Genomic DNA, 13,232 nt, shown 5'->3' on the forward strand with positions numbered 1-13,232 from the left:
GGGGAGTGGATGTTGGCGGTTCGAGGAGCGATGTATGTGCCACGCCGGATGCTGTCCCGCGAGTGGACTGGGTATGACCGAGTGGCCGAGTTCCGGAGGAATAGCGGAGCGAGACGAGTCGTTGGGGCAGGCCCCAAGATGGCCGGTTAAAAAGACGCCGGTAAGTACCTAATTTGAGAAGACGGGGCAGAGCTGAGACACGACACCAGCGAGGCGATGCGGGCATCAAGGACGGAAATCATGCAAAGTACATAATACCGTAGAAGGTAAGGTAATATCAAGGCCGTTAGGCACGTCGAGAGATGGAAGATGGAAGCACCGAGGACTCGATCGATGTCACACGGGCCACGGCACCCCAATGGCTTGCTTTGCTCGACCAACAACAGTAGCAGAAGTGATGAGAGGCGCGTGGAGGCCCGGAATGGCCTTTCAAGTTTCAACGTCTTGCCCTTATTAGCGCGGGGAACGAGGGAGGTGAGGAAATAAACGTTTTAAGTGCGGGCAACAAGGCATTCATGAGTCTGTCTTGCAGCCCCCCGCCCCGGCTCCTCGAGCGGTTTTCTTTTTTCTTTTTTTTTCTCCTTTTCTTCCTCTTTTAGAATTGATCCCACCCGCGGTAGGCTCTCGCTTCGAGGCTCAAATCAGTCAAGCCCAAAGTTAATTAGTCCGCTGGGGTTGGTGAGGAAGGCCCAACTCAACCCGAGATACCGCAGACCACGTGGACCCTGCCATCGCATACCTACACCGCAGACCGACCCAGTGGAGTTCGAATCTGATCCCGGCGCCCCTCTTTCCCGAGCTGCCCGCCCCGGCCTTTTCTGCGCTCATCTTTGCTCCTTGCATTAGGGAAGGGACGGTACCTACCTACCTGAGGTAGATGTAATGCGTCCTCTGCCGCGGTCGACGGCAATTAGCTTTGGCTTTGTTGTAACTTGTTATCTGGTCTGCCCATCTCCTTCCACACCTTCGAAGCTGGAGCTTCACGATGCCAAGCGTCAGGTGCTTGTGGGGGTAACTGTGTAATTACAGTAAGTTTGGGGGTGGCTGACCGTCGTATGCTACCGTAACATACCGTTTGGGTAACATTCACCATTCGTATTGGATGCCCCCACGCTCCAACCTGGGCCTTTGCACACGGTATGGACCCTAACCCCGGAAACAGCTGGCTTGTTTATGACGAGCGAAGTTTCGGAGCTGATTTTCGACCTTTACGTAAGTGACCCCTGAGTGAACAGACCTTACGGATATATATGAACCAAACGGAGCTGGCGGCAGACCGGTTTCCCGGCTGCTTCTGGCATGGAAGCCTCACGCAACCGGCATTCCGATTGGCCATCCGGTAGGCTAGTCACTACTAGTAGCACTTGTAGTAGTGCACAGTAGCTGTCCTGATGTGTGTCCTCCATCACGACAACGAAGAGTTACAATCCTTGACAGAGCACCCTTAGTCTCTGGGGTGGTACCGAACAGAAACTGGAAATGAGACTCCGATGGATGTCTGCATTGGGCAACCATTTGAGGTGTCGAGTCCCCAGCCTCCGAGGGATGCCGGATGCATCTACGACAATGGATCTGTGCCTGTCCCTGATCGACCTCCGGCGCTGCATCCCTCGCACGCCGAACGACGAGGTCTGAAAGCTGCGAGACGCCTCCTGCACGTATAGTAACGTCTTCCACCAACCTTGACTCCAAGATGCCCTTCGTGGAACCTCCTCCTCTCCCGTGTCGCGGCCAAGGGTCCTGACACCACTCACTGGAGCATTCGTGGCCGCTGTTTCGCCATGTTCCGAGACCTAACTCAACAACGAAGACGACAGGGTGCACAGAATACAGAGTACGAAATACAGACGTACGCAACGAGACCCCATTATCCCTCAGGATGGATCGCGATCCGTGCCGGCCCCTGTTTCTTGACCTAGGCGTGCTGGGTTCCCGTTGCGCTATTGTGCAGCCACACCCCGATGGTTCACCGACACGTAGCCGGGAAGCACCTCATCACCCACCCCACTCCATGTGCGGATCGCAAACCCGAAAGCTGCAATTCACAACTCCCAGGTTCTCCTTTGCTGCCCTATCAGGGCCAGCGGGTTGCCTGGATGCATCATGCCATGGAGTGACCCGGGGTGTCCCGCGTTCTCGCCAGTTCGGGCAGGAACGGTTGCCAATGTGGAGATGGTGGACGACCGGGGAAGAACACCTCAAGTGCACTTTCCCCACGCTGTCATATGCATTGATACCTGTGCTACCAAACACCTCGGAGCGAGCCAATCAGCCTGTATTGACGTTTCGGCACTACTAGATTATTGCTTCTTTTCAGTTGCTCCGCACCACCGATCTCTCTTGCGATTCAATTCCTTGCTGACACACCTCGGCCGCGCATGCTGACCGGTGCGGCCCGCACCAAGGGAGATGGAGGAAGAGCGTGAGAAGGAGACGGAGCAGGAGAAGGAGAGCTGCCCACCCCATCGTCACATTCAAAGCAGAACATTCCCAAGCCTCGCATGCTCAGTGCATAGGTATCCAACCGCACCGCGATCGAATGGGGAGGGCAAGAACAAATAGTCTGGCCTACGTCCACGTCTTGTCAGAAGCGCAACCTAAGGCACGGCAGTACAGCGAGGGATCTTGTGGAGGAGAACCAGAAGCTACAGTCAGCTTTCCATCCCGCGGCCTGACCCCATGCAACCCGCACCTTACTTCGGCGAGCGGGTGAGGCATTTGGCAGCCAACCCGTAGCAGGTGAAGGCCTTGGCTCCTGCCAATGCCAGTTGTCCGGCCGGAAAAGCCATACCTATGCATGTTGCAATCGATCCAGATACCCAATGGTACACGACGGCGAGAACCTAAAACTGCACTTTCAGGCAGTGGGAAGTTGGACAGTACATTGTCGGCCAGCGCCAATGGAAGAACTACCGACGAGCCAGTCGCTCTTCACCCTCGGTGGCATGTCACGACAGGTTGCAGATTGCGCGCAACCACACCCGGCCACCAATCGAGCTCTTCCCGCTGCCATTGGCCGCCGTCCCAAAGTCCCTTCATCTGAAGATCCATTGCCAATGATTGCGAGTCATTACAAAGTAGAAAGTCTGGTCTGGGGGGGCTATGCAGCAGTCACTCAGTGTAGGTGCGCCACTACTATCGACAAAACGGAATAGGGGGCGGGACAAGTATCCGGGCCTTCACCCAACACTGACGTGTCATCCACACCGAAGTGACAACAACTGAGACTGCAATTGCCAATGACATTGTATGCTAACAGCAGGCAAGACACAGATTCAACTCAACCCCCCACGGAGTGGTCCATCTTCTCCCTTGACTAAGCCTAATGTCCAGCCCCTTTCCCCGGGCTTGAATCTGCAGGTTACGGTCTGCAGCTTCCGAGTCATTTGACTTCCTGTGTTGGCAGCACGGGACTCGTCCAGGAATATGTTTTCTTGGTCCTCCAGATATGTCCTGTCGTCAGGGGGAATAGCAAGCAGCGCGGCTGCGGATGATCCCTTGAGGATCTTTACGTTCCACACGGCCGTCTGGACCATGATTCCCAGCAGGAAGCTGACTGAGAGGGCTATTTGGATGGCTAAGAACGACAGCCACGCCCACTGGACATGAACGTAACTCTCGGTTGCAAGCACGGTGCCGGTCTCGGAAGTGGAGCTCATGGCGCGGATTCTGAAGCACGTTTACAAGTCAGCTTTACGCCCCTTTTCACCTCACTGTGTAACGCCTCCCTGAGTCGTTTCTGGCCACCGAGGAGTTCGGCTCCCCAACTACGGAAATGAGGTCGTGTCTGTTACCGCCAGACGGAGAATTAAGATGAGAGAAAGACATATCAAGGGGCTAAGAACCAACGGATATCTAGTGGAAACCGCTGAAGAGATGGGTGGCAAGAGATTAAAGAAAAAGAAAAGAAAAAGGGGGTTACGGGAAACCGAAGGGAAACTAGCACTTGCGTGTTGGTCAGGCTGGTTGCCACGTTCGTTGTCAGGTTGTTAATCACAGTCCGCATAGCCTCGGCGTCAAGTCCACCGCGGAACATGGACAACCCCAAGGCCTCGCTGGTGGCCGTCTCGCCGCCGATCGTCCTTCCGTAACGAGAGGAGTACGTGCCGGAGAACAGCGATAGGAGGTAGGCGTTGAGGAGCTTCACATCATCTCGCTTCACCGAGTACACGCCTACGTCGCTTGCCGCGCGCAAGATCACGCGCCGGGAGCGCGTGGACGCATCCCGGAGGCCGACGGGGGTGTCCTGGGCTGCAAGAGCGGACGAATGGACCAGCTTAGTGATCGACAGACCACGGGACGTTGACACGGTGTATGTGTTGACGCAAAAGTGCAGCAGGACCTCTGCGGCGCGGAACACCCCCTGCTGCGAACCGAGGGCTACTTCGGCCGTCTGGTTGGTGTAGACAAGGAAGAAGTTTGCGATGGCACTCGACACCCTGCCGTCTTCGTCCGAAAAGGCGAGGCTCGTCCGAGCGGGGAGGAAACTCTCTTGACCGTCTGCCACCGCAGCATCCCCGCTGGCGTTGGCAGAGGGGTGCGGCCAAGAAATGTTGAGGTTGCAGGTGCTGGTGCTGCCGACCAGAAACAAGCCGTTGGGGAGGCGGGCTTCGCGGGCTGGCTCGTCATTGGCGACACCGAGCGAGATACCCAGGCTCCGTGCCCTGGTTTGGTTGGAGATGGTGAGCCTGTCGGATATGTCGGCCACGGCACCGCAGACGGCCAACGAGCTGAAGTTGCGCCATTCGCAGTTGCCGGAGCTGCAGACGGGTTGCAGGTCCGGCAGCTGCTCGTCGACTGCGTGGTAGATACCTGACTGTATCGCTTGCTTCTCGCGCGTGTCCAGAGTTTCTGATAGGCGGGTTGCTGGTTAAGTGTTTACAGCCCCGGCGGGAGATGTATGCGGGTCTTACTTACCATACGGTGCCGGGTGCGAGTAGGATTCGCTCCGGGCGACAGTGGCCGTGCCGCCTCCTGCTTCGACGGTCCGCGTTGGGTAGCTAATGGCGCCCTGGGTCAGTGGGGAGACGAGGAAGCCCGTTAGCAGCGTCGTGGCCGCAGCCACGCCCAGTGCCCTTCACCGTTCCGGTCAGCGACATCAGACCACAAGAGAGGCCTTGGGTATGAATTGGGTCTGGCCACACCTTCCCTTCCTCTTACAGAGGAGCATGGCGCTCCCCGCGGGCCCGCGCTTTGCATCCTCGAACGTCTGGAAATCTGCGAGCGGCTTTTCGCCCCGGGCGAATGAGTTCCACTTCAGCTGCGAGAGCCCTTCGGCCAGGGGTACAGCCATTGCAACTTCGCATATGGCAACCAGAAACGCCACCAGCGTGTTGAGCGAAACCGTTAATGGCCAGTCGGTCAGTCCTCGCCCATCGTACGTCTTCAGCACTGCAACGATCACCACCAAACAGGCAATGCTGACGAGACACCACATGATCTCGGGCAGCCAGTGTGTGCAATACCGGAAGCACGCACCGCAACCTCCTTGTCGCCCGCGGCCTCGGTGCTCTCCTCCATCCCCATTTTCTGGGCCCATCTTCTTCCTCCGCCGCTTGCGCTGCCGGTCCCAGGACCGCCTCGCCGTTGGCCGGTTCATCCCCTCCATAACTTCGGGGAAGGTGTCGGCTCGAGGAACCGCGCCATCGATCTGCGACTCATCCTTGGGCTCGGAGTCGGGCGCCGGGAGGAAATAGTCCAGGTTTTCGTAGTGCATGAACGGGGCGGTGCCATTATTACCCGCACCCTGTGCGTTACCTCTGGGCTGCTGCGTCTGCTGCGGGTTGTGCCATGACGGCGCTGCAGAGGGCAGCGGAGGAACCTGGTTCCCGGCCGCATGAGCCGGGGCCGGGACGGAAACGGAGACCGGCACGGATGCAGGTGGCAGGTCCGCCCCCGGCCTGTGCGGTGTCCGGGCGGGCCCCCGACTTGCCTTTTGCGCCCGTGCCCGCGCCTCGTACAGCTCCTGCAGCTCGCGGCTTCCTCGCCAGTGCGGAGTCTCAGGGTAAGGGATCTCGCTCGGATCCGGCTCCGTCTGCCACAGGCGAGGAACCTCGGCTCGGACATTGCCGTCGATGGCGGTTGCATGCTGGGGATTCCACAGTCCCGCCTGGCTATCGACGATCCCACCTCCACCCCAACTGGCCTGCGACTGGGCTTGTGCCGGGTCCCGGTAGTGCTGGGGCGAGGGTAGTGATGGTGCTGTTGGCACCCCATACTCATCCTCGTCCTCGTGGATCGAGCTGGCAGGTGAGACGGTGAACTTCCCTCCGCTACTGATAGTGCCCATGCGCTGCGGCATCTGACTCCGCGATGACACTGTGCGTGCCGGTTGTAGAGGGTAGCCGACTTCCGGGGCCGGATCCGCGCTGCCGCCCACGGGTTTCCTCCGGGGGATCATTGTTGGCAAGGGGCGGAAAGTGTCGTTGGCGGAGGCATCTCGCTGTTGGTAATAGTGCTCATTGGAATCCTGACCAGCCATGGCGAGCGGCGGATGTTGAGAGGAGGCGGTCGACAACACAACACCATGGCACGAGCAGCATGAAGAGCACGGCAAGCAACGGGAGCAAGGTCGGCGAGAGGCGCTACGACGCTAGGTAAGGGCGCCCCTCCAATGATCACAACTAGCTCCGCTCGGCACATTAACGAGAGAAGATGGTGAAGAGAATTGAGCCCGCTCACGCAAGAAGAGACTGTTAGCGTGAGTGATCTGAAACCTAAGGTAAGCCAAGGTTTTGGAGCATGCATCGTACATAGAAGGCTCAGTAAGCTTCCGCGAGACCCTTGACCTTGACCTTGACCCTGGCCATAGCCCGGCGTCTACACTACCTAGCCCATCCCGAACAAAGCACAGCAAACAATCACACTGGAGATGAGGGCGGCGGGCAGGCAGGCAGGGCAACCTGGGGAATCTGCCCCAGCCGTGCCGAAATCCGGCGGGTATCGTCGTTGCGGATGCTACCGTGTATTGCTACTGCGTGCATTAGTTAGCAGTTACCTGCCGTTTCTGGAGAGTGGGCAGCACTCTGGGAATTCTGCCGGGTGATGTCCGCCTCAAAGGAAAGACAACGACGTCGCATTTCTGCTTACTACACTAGTACTAGGTACAATACATGCAGCTATGCGCGGTACCTACCTACATACCTATTTATGTAGGTAGGGTGCGAACTGCAGATACAGACATCACATCACGATGATGCGCGCACTACCAGCATCTTCCATCTGACATGCAGCTGGGTGCGCACTGCCCCTGTAGGTGGTGGTTGGGCGGGCATACGGAGGAGGTTGTAATGGTACTGTACATACTCTGCTATGTCAGACTGCCAATTGCGGCACAGCAATAAATTCTGCTGCCTCAGATGTGTGGGTGCCGTTGTCACTACCTTACCTATCGCACGGGCGGGGTAACTAGATCTTGAATGGATGAGATGGCACACTGCCCAGTGATGAGAGACGGACTGAGTCAGCTGAACCTGGCTGGGTATGGGAATCCAATGTCAATGGAGAGCTCAGAGATGGAAGCTCCCCCGCAATCTAATTCTAGCCAGGCGTTTTGTCTCACCTGCTTCGTCCGACCGTGACGGGTCAGCGAAATTCCCTTTGTCTTTCCCTCCCTTCTCTCTTCTTTTTCTTTATCGTTGATATTCTCTTGTCTTTAAATCGGCTGAACCTAATCAGAAAACTCACCAACGCCCCTCGTAGCTAAATTTGTATGCACATGGGTATGTACGTAGGTAGGTAATCGGTGAATTCTAGCGCATAAGCGGAGGTCGACTATTCCTCCGCCTTCCGATGCGACACCCGAATCCCGTGGGCCCACTTGTGTGTGCCGGCCTCCGAGACTCGGACAAATGCGGCCAAATAACCACTCCTGCCGGCCTGCAGGTTCCACCCACATCCGGAGCACATGCCTGCTTGTACGTACAATACTATCTCTAGTATCTCCATAGGATCATATCAATATCACACCCAAAACGCTGTTCCAGTGTTTCCATCTTTACATTACTTTGTTATCTGCCACAGCACGGATGAATATGGTAGGTACTAGTATGTAGTGCTGCGCTCTCGATGCTGGAGAAAAGCATGTGATACTATATGTACCCTATGTCGATATGATGCCGACAGGCCACTATATTCGGCCCACCGTGTCCCTCGGGGGTAACAAAGGAAAAGCAATCGCCGAGGTCAAGACATGCCGGTTCCCAAACTCCGCAGTCTATCCCAGCGAGGTACCAGATTGTCATCCGCAAACCATCCAACTGCCGAGGCCGCGTTTCCATTTGCGTGGAGGAATCGAAGCGAGAGTGCTGCACAGCACGATGCTAAGAGTATGAGAATACAGATTTGTACAAGTACACTGAATAACAGATGATAGCTTAGGATCAAGCCTGCGAATGAGCACGATCCGCGTGCTCGTCATGGTCGTGGCCATGCCCAGAGTGTGTACTCTCAGGTCTCGACGCGTTCGATGAACAGCAGCCCTTTCCGACACAGTTGTCCACGCAATCCAGCAGACAGACACCCCCTTCAGCAAGCGCACATGTCGGCGGCTGCGCAGCCGCCGGCCCGTCCACGCTCGCTGCAGCGTCGGCTTCCTCAACATGTGTGTGCGCCCTGTCTAGGCAGAACTCGGGCTGGATGGTTGCGCTGTGGATGCCGTAGGCGTGCAGGCACTTGCGAGCCATTTTGGACAGCTCCATGTATCTCTCGCCGTTGGCCTCCGAGATGGGAAAGGCGACCTGGATATGCATCGACGCGACAACTTTCGTATCAGAGAGCTGCCAGACGTGCACATGGTGACAGCTTATGACCCCCGGCAGGGCCTGGATATCCTCTCTGACGTCCTTGAGGTCGATGTGCTCGGGTGTTGCCTGCAGGAGGATCTTGCTTGCCGCAACCGTCAGAGGTATGGCGGAGCGGAGGATGATGAGCGTGATGAAGAGCGAAACAGCGGGATCGGCATAGTAGCGTCCCGGCCAGTCGGTCAGCCAGATAATGAGTGCTGTGACTATCACCCCTACGTTGCCCAGCGCGTCGCCCAGAACGTGCAGGACCATGGCGTTCATTCCCATATCGCCGTGACTGTGTCCGTGATCCTTGCCCGGCTTCTTCGGTTTGTTGTGATTGTGCGAATGGTGAATGCCCGAGCCTCGCCTGGCACGTTTCTTCAGGGGCGGAGATTGAGATCCGAATCCTCCGTGACCGGTCTGTGAATCACCGTTCTTGGCCAGTAGAGGAGTGTCCTCACGTGGTGACGCATCGTCGGTGACGACCGTTTCTTCTTCCGCGTTGCTGTCACTGCTGGACTCGTCGTCGTGTTGAGGCCGGCAAGCATCAATGATCTCCTGCCGGAAACTAGCGGGATGGATGCTGAGATCATCAATGCTGGTGATCGCGAGACGACCGTGTCGAACGGCCCCCGGCGTGCGCCGCTCCCTCCGACCTGGGGGCGCCCTCTCGCTCTCACCATCTCCATAACCGATTCGGCTACGCCTGGGCAGCGAAGCCGAGGTCCTGTATCTTGCAACAGCCGCTTCGGGTAGGAGGTCGGCTACGCGCCCACGCTCGTCTGCCGCATCGCCTTCGTCCACGAACTGACCGGCTACTCCTTCCTCGGCGGCGCGTTCAGAACCATGACTGTGTGCGTCCTCGCCGTGCCCGTGTTCCCCGGGTCCATGGGAATGTCCGTGTCCTCCAAGCACTGCGAAGCCGACCAGATTCGAAGCGAGTCCCAGGCAGCCCACAATCAGGATCAGTTGCGCGTTGCCGATCTCGGGCGGGTCGATAAACCTTGTGAGCGCTTCGAGGAGGATAGACACGCAGAGAGCAATGAGGAAGACGGCGTTGAAGAAGGCGCCCAGAATCTCGGCGCGGAGCCACTAATGCGACCGCTGTTAGTGCATCCCCCCCAAGAGGTCATGGCAGTTTCCTGGGAGCACCTACCCCGTACGAGAACTTGTCCGTCGTCGCCTTCCTTGCCACTGAGACCGCCCACAAGCCAACGATCAAGGAGATAATGTCGTTGAGCTAGAGGGAAAGAGGTCAGCACAAGCATCTCCGGTCAGCCTCAAGGGTCTCACCATGTGGAAGGCATCAGCCATGAGCGCTAGCGACCCGACGGCGAAACCAGCGCCCAGCTCGAGCAGGAAAAACAGGAGGTCGATGACGAGCATCACCTTGATGCGCGTCGATTTGGACCACCCCATGTTGGGCTGCCGAAAGGAAACTCTGCCGGCGCTTATTCTAGAAGAGGATGGGTTGCAAGATGGGTAGGTCCAATGGCAAACCTTTGAGAGCCCCTCAGCCGGCCTTTTGATAGCAGAAACAAAAGTGCTGCCTCAATTATTTGCGGCGCGGTTTGCTGCTTGTTGGATTCTTCTGAACCAGGGCTTGCAAAGTCGCCCCTCCTCCCGGCTTGGCGGATTGTGCGCCAACAGAAAACCCAAGACCGCCACCGATCTGGCCCTGGCCGAGAAGAAGCGCGGTTCGAAGTACCGAGTTAGGTATCCTCGTTTCGAGTGATCCACGAACTAGTTGTGGCAGAGGTTTTTATCTGTACCGTCGCAATGCGAGTTGCAGAGAAATCGGACCTCCAAGAACATCACGGATCAACTCGCGAGCTAATAAACCATTGATTCCCGCGTGATTCCGCCCTCCTCTAAGCTTACAGCGGCTCGAGAGTGAGTTTCGGATGACGGATTTGTTGCGGTGACCAGAGATCGTCCATGCAACATCAAAACGGCATTAGCCGCTTCCGTGACATCAGGTGAGAGCAATCTGCTTCAGTGGTTGGTGCCCGCCCCACTTTCTTGTGGTCTGCCCCACTTCCACTTCATCCACGTTATCCACGTTTTCGGTAGCGGGCCGAGGCCGAGGGTTATCGACGCCTCGACGGCTATCCGCATAAAGTCCGTCGGAGCCGGCTACGTAACGATACTAACCTTCTGCAAGATGGCTCCGATGCCGGTCCCAGCGATCAGGATAAGGGCCGTCAGAACCCTATTCAGTTATTACGAATCTTGGTGAAATGCATTGAACATTTTACGCTCTAGGGTGTCAAGATTTCGAGAGCCCGTGTGGAAAGAGGTTGGTTTCACTGTTGGGCTAGCAAGGCGAGGACGCTAACGCCGAGTACATCGGTCCCTACAGGTAACACAACTTATCTATGGGTAAGTACCTGGTAAGCTCCAAATGCTTGCGTTTTAGGGAGATAGCAAGTGCCATAGCAGAGATGTTAGTGTAGGTCCTAGCCAAGGCTTAGCCGCCTAGATGAAAAGCTCCTCGTCGGGGGCCGGTCACGTCCGTTGCAAGCGAACTAAGTACCTACCTGGTAGTTATGAGCTCCCTCGGCGCACCGGGGCTTGATCCGATCAACCGGTCAAGGCGGTGGTTTGCAAAAAGAAAAACATGGCAAGCCTGTTCTAGGTTGGAGTCAATCCAGCCCCTCCGGGCGGAAGACCGTCTTGATTTGGGGGGCATTGTCGAGTTGGTTACCTAGCAGGTGTATTCTCTACTCGTGAGCATGACTAGGCCCATCAAAACAGCCTATGCTACGTAGCATATGAGCAATGCACAGGCGCGAGTAATCACAGCATATTGAACTACTGTACCCACTATAACTACCTGATCATCGACAGGACCTCAGTCTCTTCTTGTCTTCTTTTCGCTTTCGTGCCGACTTAACTGACTCAACGGATTGGCCGCATTTCGACACTTCATTTTAGAAGCGTCAGACGCTGGGGAAGCTATAGGCCGTTCTCAGATCGGCAAGAAACTGGAACTTTCTGGGAGTAGCATATACTTAGCCCGCAGAGAGAAGGCCATATCTTGCTGCGGTGAATATGGAAGGACTAGGTAGATACCTGATACTATCAAATCTTCGCTCGCGATTTCAAAGCTAATCGGACGCTTGACCTAGAAGATTCACTGTTCCTATACCGCAATGTCACATACGTGTCTGAAGCGGTCAGATCTGGAAACGGTGACTCGCAAGTACTGTCAGTGTCCAACGAGACGCAGACGCCAAAAAGAACCGTACCTCGAGACAAAACTCTCGCTCCGCTCCTTAACTAATAACACATTCACCCTACCTGACCATGGCGGGTTACCCTCTCCTCCTACTTCCTCGGAGCTTCTGCTAGGCACTTGGTGAAACCCGAGTGGATGTAGAAAACCTGTTGTGGACCAGTATGATTTGTGGCTCCAGTACTCTGAGGAAGCTGTAGTCTTCCGACGTTACGCTTGACATGCTTTTCAAAGACGAGGGTCGGTGGTCGTGGTGTGTTCCCTAGAGGTGTTAAGAGTAGGGCAAGACAAAGGCTATCGACATTGAGGGTTCAATATTTATCTCTACAACAAGCCTCATCACCCACACTCCAATTATCCCCACCAGCTGGATCGAGGCTGCTCGTTCACTAGTTGGGGCGAGGCTCATGGAGCCGGAAGGTTCAGTCATGTAGGTATGTGACTACTGAAGATTTCTATGAAGTGCGCTCCGGCTATGCTTCTCCAGTTGCTGTGCGGCTGGACTAAGCGACTTAACTTCGAGCACTTCGTCACATGGTGTTTGGCACGTGCTTCATGTTAGAAAAGCTGTCGTACAACGACAAATCACGAGGGTTCGAGAATAAAATCGACTGTCAGCTTTTGGAGTCCACTAGGAGTAGATCAATACTAGTAGTCATATGTATCATATGCCGCATATGGCACATATGCCCAATATGATATTCCCTTCCCGCGACGGTCATTTTAATTCAAGTCTCTAGCATCACAGCTTGGACTCAACAAAAAAATAAGACCTGCCTTTCCATATCCTTAGGTGTGATATTGAACAAAGGTGCGACATCATCATCCTCAATGATCCCCATCAGTAGGCGACTGCGACCACGACAATGTTCCACCCGTCTCCGGACACCGCAATGTCAGGCAGAGTATGCCTCCCGGTGCAACGTTCAATGGACTGTGATTGCACGTCCTTCCTGTGAATCTTGCGCTGTCCATAGTATCACAACAACAGAACGCCTCTCAGTCGCTCGGTGCCACTGTTGCTGTTCTCCGCAGCAGATTTGTCAGCACAACCTGTTAGTACCTAGCAATTGTCTCCGACACAGAATCTGTCCGAAGAAAGTTCAGTGTAGAGGGCCGTCGTGATCGGTTCGCTATGGTCGCAGTCATACGCAAAGAACGGATGACAAAGACGCTTCCTAATCATTCAGGGCGACGGGCCTCGATGC

General features: G+C 55.9%; 2 protein-coding genes across 2 annotated transcripts; both read right to left on the reverse strand.

Annotated features, from left to right (window-relative positions):
- Nucleotides 1-2,693: 2,693 nt before the first annotated feature.
- B0T15DRAFT_507150 (uncharacterized protein) lies at nucleotides 2,694-6,481 on the reverse strand (the record flags this gene model as incomplete). The annotated part of the gene is made up of 7 exons (XM_062867630.1): nucleotides 2,694-2,755; nucleotides 2,792-2,843; nucleotides 3,366-3,669; nucleotides 3,715-3,767; nucleotides 3,947-4,866; nucleotides 4,918-5,075; nucleotides 5,145-6,481. The coding sequence occupies 7 exons, from the start codon at nucleotides 6,479-6,481 to the stop codon at nucleotides 2,694-2,696; spliced, it is 2,886 nt and encodes a 961-aa protein (XP_062726257.1).
- A 1,876-nt stretch (nucleotides 6,482-8,357) lies between these two features.
- On the reverse strand, nucleotides 8,358-10,376 carry B0T15DRAFT_39506 (cation efflux protein). The gene is made up of 3 exons (XM_062864763.1): nucleotides 10,080-10,376; nucleotides 9,943-10,026; nucleotides 8,358-9,878 (listed from the first exon to the last, which is right to left on the reverse strand). Exons 1-3 carry the CDS (start codon nucleotides 10,203-10,205, stop codon nucleotides 8,382-8,384), a joined length of 1,707 nt encoding a protein of 568 aa, XP_062726258.1. The 5' UTR covers nucleotides 10,206-10,376; the 3' UTR covers nucleotides 8,358-8,381.
- Between the last annotated feature and the right edge of the window lie 2,856 nt (nucleotides 10,377-13,232).

Source organism: Chaetomium strumarium (assembly GCF_033439665.1).
Source record: "Chaetomium strumarium strain CBS 333.67 chromosome Unknown B0T15scaffold_1, whole genome shotgun sequence".
Taxonomy (NCBI): Eukaryota; Fungi; Ascomycota; class Sordariomycetes; order Sordariales; family Chaetomiaceae; genus Chaetomium; species Chaetomium strumarium.